This window comes from Neltuma alba, unplaced genomic scaffold (assembly GCF_004799145.2).
Source record: "Neltuma alba isolate B1F8T4 unplaced genomic scaffold, ASM479914v2 tig00001317_pilon, whole genome shotgun sequence".
Taxonomy (NCBI): Eukaryota; Viridiplantae; Streptophyta; class Magnoliopsida; order Fabales; family Fabaceae; genus Neltuma; species Neltuma alba.
The window spans coordinates 27,293-46,288 of NW_021632417.1; the positions used below are offsets into that span (position 1 = coordinate 27,293).

An 18,996-nucleotide genomic window follows, 5' to 3' on the forward strand; every position below is an offset into this window, starting at 1 on the left:
CAGTGATTGTTGACAACCTGAGAAGAAGTAGTTAACAACCTCAGCAGTGTCCCTGACAACTCACTTTATCGGATACCACAGCTTCTAAAAATTGTATTATCAACACATATAATGACCTTAACAATATAATGTGAGGTATTTTGAAGTTATTAACAGCTGTAACTGAACCCAATAGGATTACAACAGATTTTTATTGTAGAGATTCATTTACAACCTTAATGGCGATTGTTGACAATATGAGGAGAAGTGGTTAACAACCTCGGCAGTGCCCTTGACAACTCACACTGTTGGATATCACAGCCTCAACATAGCATCAAATTATAACAAAATGATATCATGTTACAATTTTAACTCAACAATCATGTGTTAAGAAATTATTGAACATTGCAAGTAGGAGAAATTGTCACTTTATATCAGTAACATAATTCAGACTACTAATAACAACCTCCACAGCGTCTGATAACAAGTCCATTACAACCTATTGACAAGTACATCAAAATACAGATATGATGTTATGTCAGATTACAACCAGATATCATTTACCACTTGATATATCTGTACAATATAATTACACCAAATTTACAACCCATTAGAAAAAGCACACAGGTTGCATGTATGGATAATGACGGATAACTTGAGGGGTGAGTTATGATATTTACAAAACAATTATGTCACAAACATTCACAAAAAGAAATATAAACAAGCCACCAACAAAGCTCAACTTGGATTGGAGTTCTGGCAAGTCTTTACAGTGTGGCCTGGCTTATGGCGTCTTCCATAGTGGTAAAGTTTTTTATTTTGAAATTGAGATTCAATTCTTCTTTTCTTTGGCCTCCCTGAGGGTCTTTTAGTGATTGGTGTGCCTTTCTTTATCATTCTTGTTCTTACACAACCTCTAACATATTGCATTTCACCTTAATACATTGTCCCCCTATATAGAGGTAACAAAACAAATGCTTCCCACTTGAAGTTGTCATCTTTCATATCAACATGTCAAAATCACTTGTTAGTAACAAGTCATACAGTTATATTAACAACCTTCGATATACCCATTAACAAGACATTTAACAATCACATCACAGGGCTTATAACAATAAAAACCTCTCATTTTCCTCTACAACACAGCGTCAATTACTGGGAAAACAGAACATCAATCACCAAAAAACAGAGCATTACCTTATAACCTTAACCACACATAACAAAACCACACCTAAGATGATTAAGACCACATATGATTAAAATGAGCTTCCCTTGATAGTTCAAGTGAGTTCATTTCATCCTTAATACCCACATACCTACAGTAAATTAACTTTTCAAACCAACATTGCATTTTCAATGGCTGTGGACGAAAAAGATAATGTTCTTAATGATAACACCTACAAAGAAGATGGGAAAAAAAAACATTGCTTGCCTGGAATAATGGACACAATGGCATCTGTTATAAACCTCCGTTCCTTCTTTTTTTAAGCTTTTTCTTCTCATATATACAGAGCACCCAACGCACCAGGAGAATGCATTCCCCTCTTTTTTTTTCTTTTTTAATCAATGACGGCATAACAGACTTTTTATAATTGAAATTTATTACACACAAGTCTCTAGGGACTTAGGAAGAATTTGTAGATTTTCAGAGACTTTATCTGAATTAATTCTCCTATATGGGACCTATGTGTAATTTTTCCTAAATTATTGAGCTATAAAAAGTGAAAACAGGAAGCCTCAAAGGCGTCAATTACGCGTCAACTGTTGGACTCATGCATTCTCTAAGACTCGGAACCTTAAATTAAGGCATCGCACAGCTGGTAACGGAGGAAATCCGGGGGCAGGATCAGGTGCGAGCACTCCTTTCGCCATTCAGCGGGCTGCCAATGCTCAAAATCAGTTGGCCTCATGGTTCCCGCGTGGAAGCCAACCCCTCATGAAAATTGGTGGGACCACCGTGAACCCTAATCACACACACGCGCACACGCGCACAAGAAGCAGCCACACGAACCCGCTGATTATTTCTCAATTTCTGTGCTTTGTATTTGCTGTCAAATAATAAGCACCTCTTTTTATTTTATTGAAAGACCAATTTATTAAAAACAGTAAAGTGATACTATCTCCCAATACTTAAACGCTGCTTCTTGTCCCTAATATAAGATGCTCATTAAAAAGAACTATAGTCCAAAACATCAGACATTGTCAGAATAATAAAAATATAGTATTAAAGGTAATTTTATTATTTTTTTAAATAAAAAATTATCATTACAGGGCACATTTAATAACTAATCTTTCATTTTTTATATGTAAAAAAAATCTACAAAATTCTTATATTATGGAACAGAGAAAGTATAAGAGTTACTTAATTAATTTGAATAAATTAAAAAATTAGTTAATATAATTATTTATAATAAATATGAGTTGATTTTTTTAAAATATCTTTTTTAAATTATGATCATTTTTAAATAAAAATTTATTAATATGTATAATTAATAAAAGTACTTAAAAGAAGCAACTGAGAATGTATCCTCCCTATCATGGTAAGGGGTGTAGCATGGACTCATCCATGCTGAGGCAGGCAGGCCACCTCATCATGACCCTCGCAATGGATCTAACTATTATATAAAGACACTATTAATTTTTTTTTTTTAAAGGTCAAAACTACATACGGCTTCCTCGGTTCCTCTTTCCGTCTTTGGGCACTAAAGATCGTAAGCTTCCAATGAGAATATTCTAGGTTTATTCCCTTTTTATCATATATAGACACTTTAATTTAACATTATCTTCTTTACTTAATATAAAAGTTAGATAATTAATTTATTGATATTAAAATAATTAGTTAAGTTAATTATTTATAATAAATAAATATTGTATTTCTTAGAATACACTTGTTAATAATGTGCATTATGACTACTTTTTATGAAACACTTAATGTGTACAATCAATATAGTAAATAATTTTTTTTTAAAAATAAATATATTAGATAAAGTAGATTAAGGTCTTATACTTATCATTATACTTAATTTAGAACTAGTTTGGAAAAAGTAGTCATAATTAATAATAGCCAATTTTTTCATGTTTCAAACACATGAACATCTTACGAGAACGCAGAATTACATACTTGCATGCAATGTTGACTTACAAAAGGGAATAAATTTCATTTAGTGAATAATATAATTTATTAAGTATTACATGATAACTTATATCGAAAGTGAAAAATACAAATAGCTAGTGCTTAGAGTTCATATTAATATAAGAGTTGATTGAAGATTTAATTTGGTCAAGATCTCAATCTATTTTATATTCAGTTTTTATCTATTTTGCCCCTAAATAATTCCTACAGTGATTGGACATGTTAAGAAGTTCATATGAAAGGTGATTTCAATGCACATGATTGATAGTGATATTTTAAGAAATACAACATCTATTTATTATGCAAAACTAGTGTAACTAATTTTCTTAATATTTGTAAATTAATTATCTTGTTTTTGTAATAAGAACCGGCAGAAGTAATATTATACTTTACTTACATTTTTTGTAGACTTTAATTTTTCTCCATTTTGGCTGTTTATATAACTTGTAGGTGAATGGTCTTAAAATAATATGTTTTAATTAAAATATAAAAATATATTTATATGTAACCCTAAAAATTATTATTTATATATTAAATATTTTTAAATAAAAATGTATTAATATGTATGATCAATAAAATATAAAATATATTTATATATAACCCTAAAAATTAATATTCACAAGTAAATAAAATATTTACGTATAAACCACAACTAATTTAGTAAAATAAGATTACTAAAAGCACAAATTTGATAAATTGTTACTTGTTTAAAAATTCAAAATGGCGTTATTGAGAGAGAAAAAAAATATACAGTTAAATTTAGTCAACCTATTCAAAGCTTCTTATTAGTTTACGAATGTGATTGGCTGATGACTCAAGTTGGTTTTTGATACCAAGAAAAAAAATATTGATTTAATTTCATAATTGTTCACTAGAGCAATAAAGTGGATTAATAAGCTGAACGTTTACATAAAAGTTTTACCATAAAGGCATAAACCATTCCAAAATTGAATCGGAGGGACTAATCAAAATCAAATCACAATACACCAGCATCTTTCTCCCTGGATCGAAAATGATAAAAATGAAAGAGATCCAAAACGTAAAAGAACTTCCAAAACTGATCCAAAACATAAATATAACGATGCAATAGTAAACAAAGGATCGAGATCAATTAATTAAGCAGCAAGGGGAGCCAGGGATTCTCTCTGAACAGCCTTCAACAGGAGACTATCAGCTTCAAGAACCATCTGAAGAGGAACAAAGCCAATGCCATTAGCCATAGCAATCATCATTTTCTTCGTCTCCTCTTTGAACTCTCTCAGATCGACTCTTCCATTCAAGTCATGATCGAACTGAACAAACAGTGAGTCATAAACTCGAGCAGCTTCGTCTTCTTCAGTCTTCACGTCGATCCCAAAGTGAGTCTCGAAAACCCTAAGCCTCTTCAACTCGTTCAGCATCTCACCGTAAGATAGAAGACCGTCCTTGTCTGTATCAAGTTGGCCAAACAGATCACTCACTGATATGTCAAATGCTTCTTCGTCTTCCACGAAGCTCACTATTGTGGCACCGTCGAGAATTTCTACGCTCATATTTTTGCCTGTAACGAAGAGAGAAAGGAATATTCGAAATGTGTTTGGTTTAAATTTGTGTTTGATGAGAAGTTTGGAAACGTTGGAGGCCTTTAAATAGATCGCAGCAAAAGTAGTTTACTTGCTGTCGGTTTTCTCAATGCCGAAGCTTGCATGGGTTGTGACCGTTGCTTGAGCTTTTTTGGTCAAAGTTTCTCTATATTTAGACATCACCGACATACTTTAATGTTTCCTATGGATGGATGCAGTTGTATTATCACTGTCAGAACGCAACAGTGGAAACTGTGAATGAGTGCGCTTTGATTCTCTAAAATATTAAAATTATGAAGGAGGGATTTTTCTGGGGAAAATTCTAGAAAAGGAGTTTTTGAAATCATCATTTTTTAGTTTAGGCACATAAGAGATAGAAATGCTCTTATATCAGATTTGAAAAAATAAGTTATCAAACTTGTCATTGCATTATTACCATTGCTATTTAATACTTGTTATTTTCAGTTCATAATTTGTCAATAAATAATTTGTCATTACTATTTTTTTTTACTATTTAATACTTATTATTATCAGTTCACAACTTGTTAATATATTTTTTGATATAAGAGCATTTTAGTTATTTAATTATATTTACAAAATACCATATCATATACCACTTCCTCCCCTGGGATTTTATGAAGTGTTAGGTGCATGGTTTGGAATATCACATTTTTCAGCTTTTTTTATTTGTCATTTTTTTTTGGACAAAATATTAGATCAGATTTTTATATCTATTATGCTAAATTCTTTAATCTTTTATATATATATATATATATATGTAGAAATTGCTATGTGAGATTATAATTCATCAAGAGGGTTTATTGATTTTCTTTATTAATATTGTCAATATTTATCTTTAATATTTCTGGGACTCACTTTTTATTTATCATGCTTTTCAATTCTTCAGTATTAATTTTTTTTAACATTTTCAATACTTGTTCATCTTTTATTTTAGTACTACCTTCAGTTCTTAATATAAGACCTTGTTTGATTTTTATTTTGATTCTAATTATAACACCCCAATCCACTTTGTCTCTTATACTTATGTATTTTTTTTCCAAGATAGTCCTTTTAATAATAGTTATTCTAGCCAATCAACTTAGTAAGTAAGGATATTTTAGGAAAGACAACACATATATATTACAAATAACTAATTTAACTTATTTCTTTAATCTCCTCAAATAAGTCAACTAGTTCTTATAATTAGAACATGAGGTAGTATCACTTAACTTTAAATAATTTAGAACTACAAATAGAAAAAAAAAGTTAGAAAAAGCTTATTAGGTACTCCTCCGGTCCTAATTATAAGACCCAATTGACTTATTTGAGGAGATTAAGGAAGTAAGTTAAGTTGGTTATTTATAATAAATAAGTGTTGTCATTCCTAAAATATCCTTGCTAATTAAGTATATTGGCTAAAACTATCATTATTAGAAGGATTATCTTGGAAAAAAATACATAAATATAAGAGACAAAATGAATTGGGTCTTATAATTAGGACCAAATAAAAAGTCAAATTGGGTCTTATAATAAGGACCGGAGGAGTATTACCTTAGATGCTTAAGGTGTTTGCATCTATGGACATATGAACTTTTTATACATTATTCATCATATAACAAGCTCTTGTTTTGAATATTTTTAATACCTGAAAATCAATTATTCTAATTTGATAGGACAAATGTATGTTAGGCATATAAAACTAAGATACGTACGTCTTCTAAAACATTAGTGCTAAAAAGATCAAAGATGAGTACTTAAAAAATCGACTTGATACAATTTTAATTTTGCGATAAATTTGTACTTAAAAAAACTTTTAAATACCGAATGCTCTTAAATAAAAAGTATCGTGACAAATTTACATCTTGAGTCTTACACCTTCCAGTTCTATTTATAAGCTTTGAATTTTAAAAATGATTTAGCCTATTTTATAAGTTTCAATTTGAGTTTGTCTTAACATTTAATAATTTTTTTTAATGTTTCTCTTAATTATTTTTCTCTTGTCACATTTTCTCATATATTTTTTTAATCCTTTTTCTCATTTATGATAAGGATGTATTTAAAAATATAAGTATCTTTTTAGTATATTTATTATTTTAAATTAATTTATATTTGTAACTAATTATTTATTATTTATAAATTAATTATTTAAAGTTTATAACGAATATACGGGAGCGTACAAAAATAGGAAGTAGGGAGTTCAAAACAATAATTAGGCATGACCTTTTAGAGTCATTCATTGTGACCCTGGACACCCTTTGCAAACCTTAAATCAAGGCGTCGTGCTGAGCAAACACTTCAGGTGCGGGCCCTTCATTTTGCGAGTCAGTGGGCTGCCGTACTCAAATTAAAATCATGACATGACTGTCAAACTAATAATGTAAATAAAAATCATTATATAAGTATATAATTAAAAAAATAAATTAGCAATAATTTTAAATTTAAAAGTTAGCTAAATAATTTATAAATATTAAAAAAATTATTTAAACTAATTATTTATAGCAAATGGTCTATTTTTTTTCCCTAAGTCACCCCATATAATAATTACTCTCATTAATAGAAATCCTTTTTTAATATACATAATCAATACAAAGAGTTTGAGAAAAATGTATAAAATTAAAAAATAAAATAAATTAACATCTTATATTTAAAACACCTAATGATAAGTGTTAAGTCACCAACTGATTTTTATATTCAGAAAGTATGAAGTCTTCAATAAAATAATATCATAATTCATATGATCACAAGTGGTCTGAAAATGTTTTAGGTTTTTCAAGAGAGTTAATTTTTTTAAAAAAATTTGATAGGGTTTTAAAACTTTTTCGGTCTTCTTTTGTTAATTAGGATCATAACCTGTGATCTTCTAAAAGCTGATTGGGGTTTCAGTCTAATTCTGGGTTCTAACTACTTAACTTTGTTTCAACTACTGAACTCTATTTCAACCTAAGTTATATATAAAAATGGTTTTCTTTTCCAATCTGAATTGTTAGTTTGGTTGATAGTTCAACTGATCAAATTATATTTATAATCCAATCTGATTTTTTAATCACTATTTTTAACCATAAATCATTCATAGAAACTTAACAAATGAAGCATAGAAGTATATATTTGCTTCATTCAAATTGGGTTTTTATTAAGGCTTAAACTTTAATTAAATAAATTACTCAATATCCTTTTATTGAATTTCAAATACTCTAGTTACTTCTAAATTTTATTTAAGACTTTTGGTTTGATCTCGAAGGAAAGTTATATTCCTTCCTTTTGTATCCTCTAGTTCTTTTAATGAAAATTTTGTCTCTCCCTTCTCATAATTATGATATGGGTGCTTTAGAAAAAAGTGTTACAAATTCTCTAGCACTTTGTTGTTCCCTTATATAAGTTACTTGTAACAAAAAAAAAAAATTGTATCCCTAAATACAAGTTCATTATAAAGTAATTAATGACATTTTTTAAATTTTACTCCTGTTGAATGTTACAAAGAAAATGTGAGAGGAAATATGTATCATATTTTTTTGAACAGTTTTTTTTACAAGTGTGAAAAATATTATCAATTTAATTAAGTAAGAATTAGATATAAGTGACTTATATTAATTAAAATAACAAATTTACCTAATTTTTTTCCCAAAGAATCTACAAATTAATTAAGGGAATATTATATTTAGGACACACTAAACCCAAATCACACACACACAGATCTTTCCAAGTTACTGCATTATTTAGACGTTAACTTTTGGACTCATAAGCATTTGCGGCACACCGACACCCCTTTAGAGCTTTGAGCCTTAAAATTAGGGTATTGAACTGTTTGTGTCGGAAGAAATCTGGGGGCAGGCTCCTGTGCGAGCATCCCTTTTTGCCACTCAGTGGGCTGCCATCCTCACAATCAGTTGGCTTCATACGGTTGACGCGTGGAAGTCAATCTCTGGAGAAAATTGGCGCCGCCCATGATCACTAATTTCAACTTTTGTATAAAAAAAAAAAAATTTCAACTTTTCCAGCATACAACGCAACGCAGTAAATCACGCGAACCGGCCGGCCCACTGATTATGATTTATTTCTGACTTTCCACTAATAATACCAGGTTCCGCTACTTCTGTGCTTTGTTTTGTTGCCGAATCCTCTATTAATATTCATCTTTGTTGGCCATTGCAATTGTTTCTTATTAAAAAAAATTGCTAATAGTATTTGTTAATTTCTGAAATTTGATGTCGTTTTGATTTCGGTCTTGAAATTTAAAAGCAACAGTGGTTTTGATCTTCCAAGATTTAACCACGTTTTGGTCTACCTAAATATTTTTGGGACCTAAAACAGTGTTTTTGGTTCTTGAAACAAGATTTTAAGGATAAATCAAAATCAAAGTAAAGTCAAATTTCAAAAGTAGTTAGAGATGATATTAATTCTAGAAAAATAATATAATAAATAATAGTATTATAATATTCTTTCATTTCTTAATGTAAGATTTATTTAACTAATTTGATTAAATAAAAAAATTAAATAATTTAATTATAAGAAATATAATATATATTTCCTTAAATACCATAATCATTGTTTTTAATAGTTATCTTTTTTCTACTTAATTATGATTAGGAAAGTGTTAATAGGGATAATTTAGAAAATGTGAAACAAAAAATTTTATGAGAAACTGGTACATATTTTGCCCATATACTTATTTCCAATTTTGCCCATCAATTTTATGCTACTACTTCAGCACGGAAACAGACAAAACACACTAACTTATTTCCAAGATATTAATAGGCTGCTTCATATTTTGCCCATCTTCCACTTCAAGTATCTTTCCACGACGTCCAATCCACAAAGTTCTTTCACCACAGGCATAGTTGCTGGCACATCTAATTGGAATGATTTGTCAAGTTCATCTGAGTTGCTCCATGAATGAAGCTGTTTTCTGGCCTCTTTGATTGCTGCTCTTGTTGCACAGTGAACCACGGCTGCTAGAAGTAGCGGCGGCTCACCGGAAGCTACAGAAACAAATTTTCCAATATCTTTTAGTATAAGGATTCTTTTTCCTTGAATTTAGAGTTTAAAAGATATAATTAATAAAGATAACTAAAAAAATGTAAAGTAAATGGCCCCTTCATGTAATTAGGTTCCCAGCATCCTGATCTATCCACACACACATATATACACTACTTCCAGTTCTTAATATAAGAACTAGTTGACTAATTTGAATAGATTAAGAAAATTAATTAAGTTAATTATTTGTAACAAATATGTGTTGTCTTTTCTAAACTATCATTACTAATTAAGTGTATTGGTTAGAACTATCATTATTACAATGATTATTTTGGAAAAAAATAGATAAATATAAAAGACAAAATGGATTAAGGTACTATATTTAGGACCAAAATAAAAGTCAAACGAGTTCTTATATTAAGGATCAGAGGTGGTGTATATGTATATGTACATACTAAACATCTTAGGGGAATTAAAAATCCTAGAAATCTTTAAGGTATATTTGGCTCAATGAGAGGAAGGGGAGGGGAGGGATTTTAATGGAGGGAAAGGAAGAGGAGGAGAATGGAAAGATTTTAATATTATCTTATTTGGATTTATTAAAAAAAGAGGGGAGGGGAGGGGAGGGAAAAATATTTTAATATGGACAATTTCGCTTTTATTTTATTTAAGATATGTGCATAATGGTCATAACATGACAAAATATGAATATAATGGTCACAACATGACAAAATATGAATATAATGGTCACAACATAACAAAATATTGCCTTTTCCCTCCAAATCCTCTCAATTTTGGAGGGGAGGCTGAGGAGAGGAGGGGAGAAAAAATTTTAAAATTTTTTCTCCTCCCTTCCTAAAATTTGTGTGTTGCCAAACAAGAAGAAATAATTAAAATCCCTCCCCTTCCTTCCCCTCTGTTTCAAATCCCTCATATCAAACACACCCTTAGAGAAGCTTGACCAATACCTTTCCTTTATTTATTACATGTAATATTGAAAAGAGTTTGATTACGTACCAAGCAATCTACTAACAGATAACTGTATTCAATCCTCACAATAAAACTAAATTAAAGAACAATACAGTAAGAGATACATAAACCAATTATAACCAATTCTTTTGGACTGTTACGAAGTTTAGATAGATGTGCATTGCATTATTGATTTCTTGAACAAATATTTGTTCCAAATTAACTAGGCAAAAACTACTTAATCATTCTTTTAGACTGTTATATATGAAGGAAATACATTTGTTCAAGCTACAATTTACTTAATAGTGTGTCACCATGAAATGTTTGATTACAGCACATTTCATAATCTTCTTTGGATTCATTAGCGTTCAAATTACTTTTAATTTTTATTTATTTTGATAACAATTAATTCATTATTCAATGAATAGATGACGTGCAACTAATTGAAAGTTGAGAATATGCGAAATCAAACTACCACCTCTAATTTTTAATATAAGACTAGTTGATTAATTTGAATAGATTAAGAAAATTAGTTAAGTTAATTATTTTTTACAAGTCTATTTTTGTTGGTTGAAACAATTATTTGACTTATTCAATCTTAGCATCCTAAGAATATAAAACATACATAAAAGGACAATGCCAAAATACGAAGCAGCTCACAATATAAACAGCAATAAAAGGAATTTCAACAGAAAGTGGATGCATCCCCCCCCCCCCCCCAAACAAAAAAAGAAAGAAAAGAGAAGTGGACTTTCATGGTTAGAAACAAATAATTTGGAAAATTTTCAAATTAATTAAGAAATCTACCAACTAATCCATACCTTTTGAAGAGAGAACGCGATGCTTGTGATGTCCACTGTTGACAATTTCGACATTGAGCTGTTTAGGTATTGTGTCCAATGTAGGGATTTTGTAATTCCATATTCCATCTGCTAATACTAATCCTTCACGATCTGTTTCGTACTCTTCAAGCATGAAAAACCCTAACCCTTGTACAAATGCTCCTTCAATCTACAACAACCAAAAATGATCATGTCAAAAGAGGCAAATTTAAAATATGATAACATTCGCTGTGTTTTGCACTTTTGCTTGAGCAAAAAATTCAAAATCTAATATAATAAAAATTAAGAAAAATTAAGCATATAACCAAATAAAATGAGGAAAATCATGAGGTACATTAAGAAACATGTCTAACGGTGTTGATCCAACATGTTACATGCTTGTTTTCTTGGTAGACAAATTATTCAGGATAAATATAATATAAATTATAAGCTAAATGACCAATTTGGCACCAATATATTACTAGTTATTGGCAGATAATTTTTATCTTAAAATTCAATAAATTATTAATTATTCCTTTTTCACAATTAGACTCCTTAATGATCTCTAATTTTATAGGAGAGAGAACATGCAGAGGGTAGTTAGAGAACTAATATAAATGTATCTTGCCTCGACATTACAAAATATAAGTATTTTAGTCAGCTGCATTTTAAATTTTCTATTTCTAAAATGCTTAATATTCTTGTTAATTAAACACATTTTTTATGTAAGCAGTTGAGTTTGAACATAATTATTTTAAAAATAAAGAAATTGGAAGATACTAAATTGAAAACTTAGCAGGCCTACCTGCCCTAAATCTATAGCGGGATTGAGACTCTTCCCACAATCATAAATAATATCAGTTTGTAGAATACTTGTCTCTCCTGTTAGAAGATCTATTTCCACCTGCAAAATATTCTCTAACCTTTAGCTTGGCATTATTGATAATCTGATGCAACAATATAATTTGACTTTTACAATAATTTCAAAATACATTTGAGCAAGGCAAACCATTCATGAGCTTTAGAAAATACCGCTCTTTGAATGAGAAATTGGATAAAACATGAGCCTACCTCACTCACTGCAACACCATAATTGAGGTAACTATTGGTAGTAGTCCCAGGGTAGTAGAATGAAGTTGCTGATAGATTCACAGATTGCAAGTGTGCCTGCAGAAGGAGACATTTGTTAATTACATGGTTTTGAGATTGGAAAAAAACCAAAAAGGTCAGTATATGGCAGGAACCTTAATGGCCATGTCAGTAAGGAGGCAAGGATACAAATTAAAGAACCGTGGTGGTTTTGGTTTTATGGAGTTTAATAATGAAGGACAATTAGAAGGAAAAGAAGGATTTTTTTTCTATTGGCAAAATTAATTACCTGGTCCCTATAATTCTAACTTAGAAAGTTTGACTTCGTTAAAACTCAGTTTCTCAACTTTGATTCAACGCTGTCCAATCCTTATCATTTTAACCATTTAAAATATTGGTTCTTGCATTTTAGATAGGAACTCATGTTATTTTCTTTCTTCAAAACTTGGGGACTAATAAAAAATGTCTAAAATAGGGATCATGTTTCATCTGACTCAACATTATAAGGATTAAATGATCAGCTTTTCCCATTTTTAGATTTCTAGTATTTACCTGAGAAATAAGTGTCTCCCAATTGACAGAACCCATATCCTTCTGCAACCTTTCCTTGAGTGGCATTAACCTCTCAACCAAGACATTACAACTAAGCCTAATTGCTTCACAGCTTGACTCTGATGTAGTACTGCCTCCCGTGAAGCCTCCTTGAATCATGCTCAATGTATCAGATTGTATAACACGTATTTTATCTAAAAGGTCTTTAGATCCCTCACATTGGATCAAACCAAGAGAATATGCAGCCATTTGTTTTGCCTTAGTCCACAGACCTTGACCAATTTCATTCCCCCCAACTTCAACAACAACTGATCCGTCGCTCAAAATACTTGTTCTTCCTGGTGATGGTCTCACACTTAGTTCATACACAGCAGGTACACGAGATATACCTCTTTTCTTCCAAATGTTGTTCCTGTTAAACTCTTCCACAGCTTCACTCCTCTGGTTATATCTTGCAGAAACAACTAACTTATTCCATATTGAAGCCAATGTATAGTCAATAGGTTCACCTGCAGAATGCTTGTAGAAAGTGCAAAGACTTTTGTATGTGTGGAAATTAATGCTTCTCACAACATCTACATCTATTGAAAGTGTAGATGCCACATTCTCTATTATAGCTTCAGCAACATATGATCCTTGAACATCCCCAGGGGCTCTCATTGCAGTTCTACTAGGAAGATTAGTTTTGCATATTTTTATATCTAAAGATAGAGCACCCCAATCATATTTCTTAAGTGCACCAACAATAGTATGTGGGATCATTGGAGATAGATCAGGATATATCCCTGCATCTATCAATATCTCAAGTTCTAAAGCAGTTATTTTCCCATTGCTTTTAAATCCCACATTGTATGTTATCTTCATAGGATGCCTTCCTCCAGCCATTATCATATCTGTCTTACGATTCATATACATCCTCACGGGGCGGCATAATTTGTGTGCTGCAAGTGCACATGCAGTAGCAATCTGAAAATTTTGATTATTAGTACTTACAACAAACAATCCTCAACAATATATGTATGCATGTATTATATATAATGTCCACTTTCTTGTACTGAACTATTGATACAATTCTATTGTAACCTGATATGTTAGAATTATTTTGCTTTATAAGAAATCATACATCTTGCATCCTGATGTTAGTCAGTTATTTTAAAGCAACTAAGGAGACAAGCATGCAATTTCCACCAATTCTTTCATTCATTTCCTGGTTTTAAGAATGAAACATATGATCAACCTGGGCATATTTTGGATATAAGAAAGTAATAGTAATACAAAACTAGATACTCACGGGAAAGGCTTTTGAGAACTTTCCTCCAAAACCACCGCCAACCCTTCTTGTGATTACACGAACATTATGCTGAGGAATATTTAGGCATCTTGCAATATGAGAGTGTGCATACTCTGGCCCTTGACATGAAGTGTAAACAACCAAGCAGTTGTCTTCATCTGGTATAGCAAGTGCAGTTTGTGTCTCCATGTAGAAATAGTATTGAGACCCAAGTTTAATCTGAATTTTGAATTATTCAAAGAAATACACAAACATTGTCAAAATATAGAAAATATTGACTCCAAACATAAATGCATGAATATGTGACTTGGAAAAAAAAGTCAAACTGTTGGATGACAAAGAATATGCTGGATATATGTAATTAATTCAACAATTTATTGATAATCAATCTTAAGCTTTGAATCCAAATCAAAGGTGAAGAAATAGAAAGGGATACTAATACTAGGGGATATTAAAAGAGAATACGTAGTTTTACTTTGGCTAGAAGTTAGTTAATCAGTTATCTATACCTATATTTTTGTTTACAGATTGTTAGTTGTTAGCCAAAGTTAGTTAGAGTTCATTATCCATCAAAGCTACAAATCATAGCATTTATCATTCAATGAAATCATCCGACTCTTCTTTTTTTGTATTTTTGTGTTAGGTAAGAGAGTGAATGATTATACCAAGGAAAATTTAATATACCTCAGCAGAAATAATCTTGTGATCCGCTTCTGCCATTCCTCCTGATACATCACCAACATTTTGTGGATGGAGCATAGGTGGAATTTCAAAATGGCTAGATCTCTCAACAGCCTCTTCCACAGATAGAATAGGCGGGTCAAGGTTCTCGAGATCATACTCGACAACTGCAATGTTTGCAGCCATATCTGCAACTTTTTGAGTATCTGCAACCTAAACTCATTCATGCGGTAATAATAAATAAAACATGATCCCCTTTTTTGGACCAAAATGAGGGAGTCAAGTACTTACCACAAAGGCCACACGATCACCAACACATTTAGCAATCTCATCTACAAATAAAGGTTCAACGCCAAATATCTTGAAGGCAACATTTTGTCCGCCTTGAGGGATATCATTACTTGAAATGATAGCCCTCACTCCTTCTTGATGCAGGAGCTTTATACTCTTTACTCGTGCTAAAGCTTTTGTGCTATAAATATATGCCCCATATAGGCAATTTGTTGGTGAAGGAATGTCATCAACATACACAGCCTCACCTATAAATCATTTGTAAAATATGTACTTCTCAATAGAATGATATTTCAACACATAAATTTGGACATATACAGTAACAAGACAACAAAGACATATGCATAAAAAATGAATTGTATATGTGTATTAGTCATGGTTAACTTGATTCTTGCAAGTTGTGTCTAGTAATCAACGATGGAATGCTAAAATTGCATGCGATGAAATGAATTTCTGGAATGTTTTAGATTTTGACTGTCAGAGAAGCTTGGTGTCAAAGATGGGATGAAAGATTTTGCATAACGAGATGGCAGATTGTTTGTTCAGCTGTTTGCTTAGTAATTTCAAATGTCATACATATGAAAGAAAAGAGGCTATAGTTATTCTCTAACTTGAATGTACAAAAACAAACCTGAAGCTTGTATTGTGGCTCCTGATTTTGTAACTGGCTCACCAATGGGACGATACTCATCACCTACTTGAATCTCTTGTTTTCCTGATGATAGTAAAGGAGGAACTTTAACATGATGAACTTTCCCATTATTCTCTTTCAAGTCAAATGTCTTCTTGACTGATGAACCAGTATACCCGTTTGAGTAATGATTAAGTTTTTCAACAGAATGGTCAATCACAGGACTAAAGAACCTATAGAGAAAACCAATTGCCAAGCTTGACCGATAAGCAATCTTCGAAGTGCCATCTTCGGGAACAACAGTAGCTGTAAGCATGTTGACAGCTTCATATACAATTCCAAAATTTAACAATTTTCCTACTAGTAGCTCCTCAACTTTTGTTGCTCTTATTGCATGTTTGGTCCCATAAACACCAAAAGAAAGTCTGCAAGTTTCTACCATGTTCCCTTCTAAATCTTCACTTGGAGAAACCTCAACCAAAAAAGCCGCATTCAAATAAGACAGTGTATTTCCAAGCGGGCGAGGAGCAGCTCGAAAAGTTTCAAAGAGAATTTTGGTTTTATGTTTTTTAGGATCACTTTTACTACAATCCCATCTTGGGATTTTAATACCTAAAAGTACACTTTGCAATCCTAGTGGTGGCTGTTCCAAAAATTCTTCTAATGTAAGCCATTTAAACTTTGTACCATCCATCACATGAACCATTGTATCCACGGCTAGAAGTATGGTAGCTATATCAGAAGGAAAATGATACTTTTGAGCCATCACTAGATTGCCACCTATACTGGCTGTGCTTCTTATAAACCCTGATGCTACTTTACTCATGTGTTTAGCAATTTTTCCCAATATCAGGTCAAAGTCAGAGACAAACTCACACTTGCTGTGTGACTTTAAAGATTCAATAACCTTACATATAGTCGCTGTTGCTCCTATCTCAATTCCTGTCGCATCCTTTTTTATATTTGAGAGATCAGAAATTCCCTTTAGATTAATATACTTGTCATAGCTTTCTATATCTTTGTAATAACCCATTCCTGTGTTATTGACAACAAGCTTTACCTTGGTTCCAGCAAGAACATTTTGTTCTAGTAAGCTTTGAAGCTCCATTAGAGTAGTAGGACTAAGCCAGCTATGTTTTTCAGAATCCTTGAACACATTAGGCTTGATCTCCTTCAAAAACTCAGGAAATTTACTCTTCTTGTGGTGATGATCATATTTGGGCAACCTATTTATCTTTACGTCATCACTTTCTTCTTTTTTCCAGAAAGAGTTTAACCCCAAATCCTCCATATCAACATCAGCACCAAAACTTTTGCAGGCATCAGAAAGCGGTCGATACCCAGTACAGCGACAAAGATTCCCAGAAATGGCTCTTTCAGCCTCAGCAGCAGTGGCTTTCGAGAAACCTGAAGGAGGCTCAGGACGATTGGTCTTTTCAGCATTGACAAGGGCTCCAAAAAGAGAAACACACATTCCAGGAGTGCAAAATCCACATTGAGTAGCATGGAATCCTGCAATTCTTTCATGAATTGGATGGAAGCCATCTTTACTGTTTCCAAGGCCTTCACTTGTAGTTATGGAACATCCATGTATGCTGCAAAGTAGTGTGAGACAAGAACTTGCTGTGAAATCCTCAACTTGATCAAGCACATGATTGTATTTGGATATTAAAACAAGACAAGCGCCACAACCTCCTGGAACAAACCAGATTGAAACATGAAGTGAGTCCTTGAATTGAAGACATCTTGAGGAGACAAAAGTATCAGTAAAATTATTGAAACTATCGGTAAAAATAGAAGAATTAGTGTATATACTTTCTTTTATAAACTGTTTTATACAACCTCGATTGTGGTATGAAGGAAAAAATTAACCATAAACTCAGCAAACAATTGAAACAGCAAGGGTAATATACTCTGTTCCCAGCTCCTACGGCCAAAATTATTATGTTGATGGTAATGAAGGTCCAGTATCCAAATTTCTTTTTGTCTCTGTCTCTTAGAATGTCCAAAGTAGTGCAACAACATCCAAATATTTCAAATACAATTGGGGGGGGGGGGAAGAAATAAAAACTCTGCCTCTTTTCACTGATTGCAATCGTAGGATGGAAGTACCAGGTAACCTGTTTTCATATAAATCAAACAGAGTGCATACCGTAACTAAGGAAGACTCTAAAAGCAGAGAGAAAGTTCAAGAAACAGTGATGATGGAAGAAACATCTGCTGAGGCTTAGAAACACTAGAAACAAACTAATTTAACTAAAGCCAAAAAAAAAAAAAGAAAAAAAAATCTCAGATTGACCTTTTCTTTTGATCATTGGGCACCTGCAATTTCAAATACTCCAATGCAGAGATTAGCATGGATACGACTTTATTAAGAAACAGAATAAAGTGCCAGATGATCAACACTAACTCATCAAGTTAAGGACTTAAAGCTCTATGAGTCACTCATGAAAGAATTATCAGTTTCCTTTTGGAGACTAACCAGTTTCAGATTCATGAACTCGCTACAAAGATAAGAACACTATCACAAGTAAGCTTGAGCATGACGATCATAAAACAGAGTCTGAGAGACAAACCTTCGCCACAGCCGAGCTTGACGCTCTTAAATGGAGTCTGAGTACGCAAGAAATGAAGCACAGTGGTTGATGGGTCAACACTTGAGAGCTCAAACCTCTCTCCATTCACTGCAAAAACCAAACTTTCTCTTCTTTCTCCGTTCTCCTTCATCTTTTTGGATGAATCCAAAAGTTCAGACATGAGCAGCCTTCAGGAAATACAGTTCTCGCCCCACACACTATGCTCAAAGAAACGATAAATGTGTTATCTTTAGAACCAATCATTCGTGGTTCTCAAACCTTCTATGTGTCTTCGCTTCTCTCTCCCAACGTGTGTGGACCTGAATGCACAGATATAATGCGAATATGTCTTCACATCACAGTTGACCGGCATTGACTTCGAAATGGAAAGCTGACGTAGGAAGTAGAAGTACGAACTAAGGATATTGGTTTCGACAGGTGGCAAGGAAG

General features: G+C 32.0%; 2 protein-coding genes across 2 annotated transcripts; both read right to left on the bottom strand.

Moving 5' to 3' along the window:
• Positions 1-3,972: 3,972 nt before the first annotated feature.
• On the bottom strand, positions 3,973-4,686 carry LOC114755279 (uncharacterized). Its single transcript, XM_028944144.1, has one exon. The coding sequence runs from the start codon at positions 4,642-4,644 to the stop codon at positions 4,228-4,230; it is 417 nt and encodes a 138-aa protein (XP_028799977.1). The 5' UTR covers positions 4,645-4,686; the 3' UTR covers positions 3,973-4,227.
• A 4,592-nt stretch (positions 4,687-9,278) lies between these two features.
• Positions 9,279-18,788, bottom strand: LOC114755252 (indole-3-acetaldehyde oxidase). Its single transcript, XM_028944122.1, has 10 exons — positions 18,547-18,788; positions 15,971-17,665; positions 15,340-15,587; positions 15,052-15,261; positions 14,368-14,586; positions 13,077-14,042; positions 12,507-12,602; positions 12,241-12,339; positions 11,436-11,625; positions 9,279-9,650 (listed from the first exon to the last, which is right to left on the bottom strand). The coding sequence occupies exons 1-10, from the start codon at positions 18,725-18,727 to the stop codon at positions 9,433-9,435; spliced, it is 4,122 nt and encodes a 1,373-aa protein (XP_028799955.1). The 5' UTR covers positions 18,728-18,788; the 3' UTR covers positions 9,279-9,432.
• Positions 18,789-18,996: the final 208 nt, after the last annotated feature.

Coding starts and splice junctions, on each gene's coding strand:
- LOC114755252 (XM_028944122.1), bottom strand. CDS start 18,727: ATGTCTGAACTTTTGGATTCATCCAAAAAGATGAAGGAGAACGGAGAA. Junction 15,588..15,970: donor AGCCACAATACAAGCTTCAG/GTTTGTTTTTGT, acceptor AATGATTTATAG/GTGAGGCTGTGTATGTTGAT. Junction 15,262..15,339: donor GTGATCGTGTGGCCTTTGTG/GTAAGTACTTGA, acceptor GAATGAGTTTAG/GTTGCAGATACTCAAAAAGT.
- LOC114755279 (XM_028944144.1), bottom strand. CDS start 4,644: ATGAGCGTAGAAATTCTCGACGGTGCCACAATAGTGAGCTTCGTGGAA.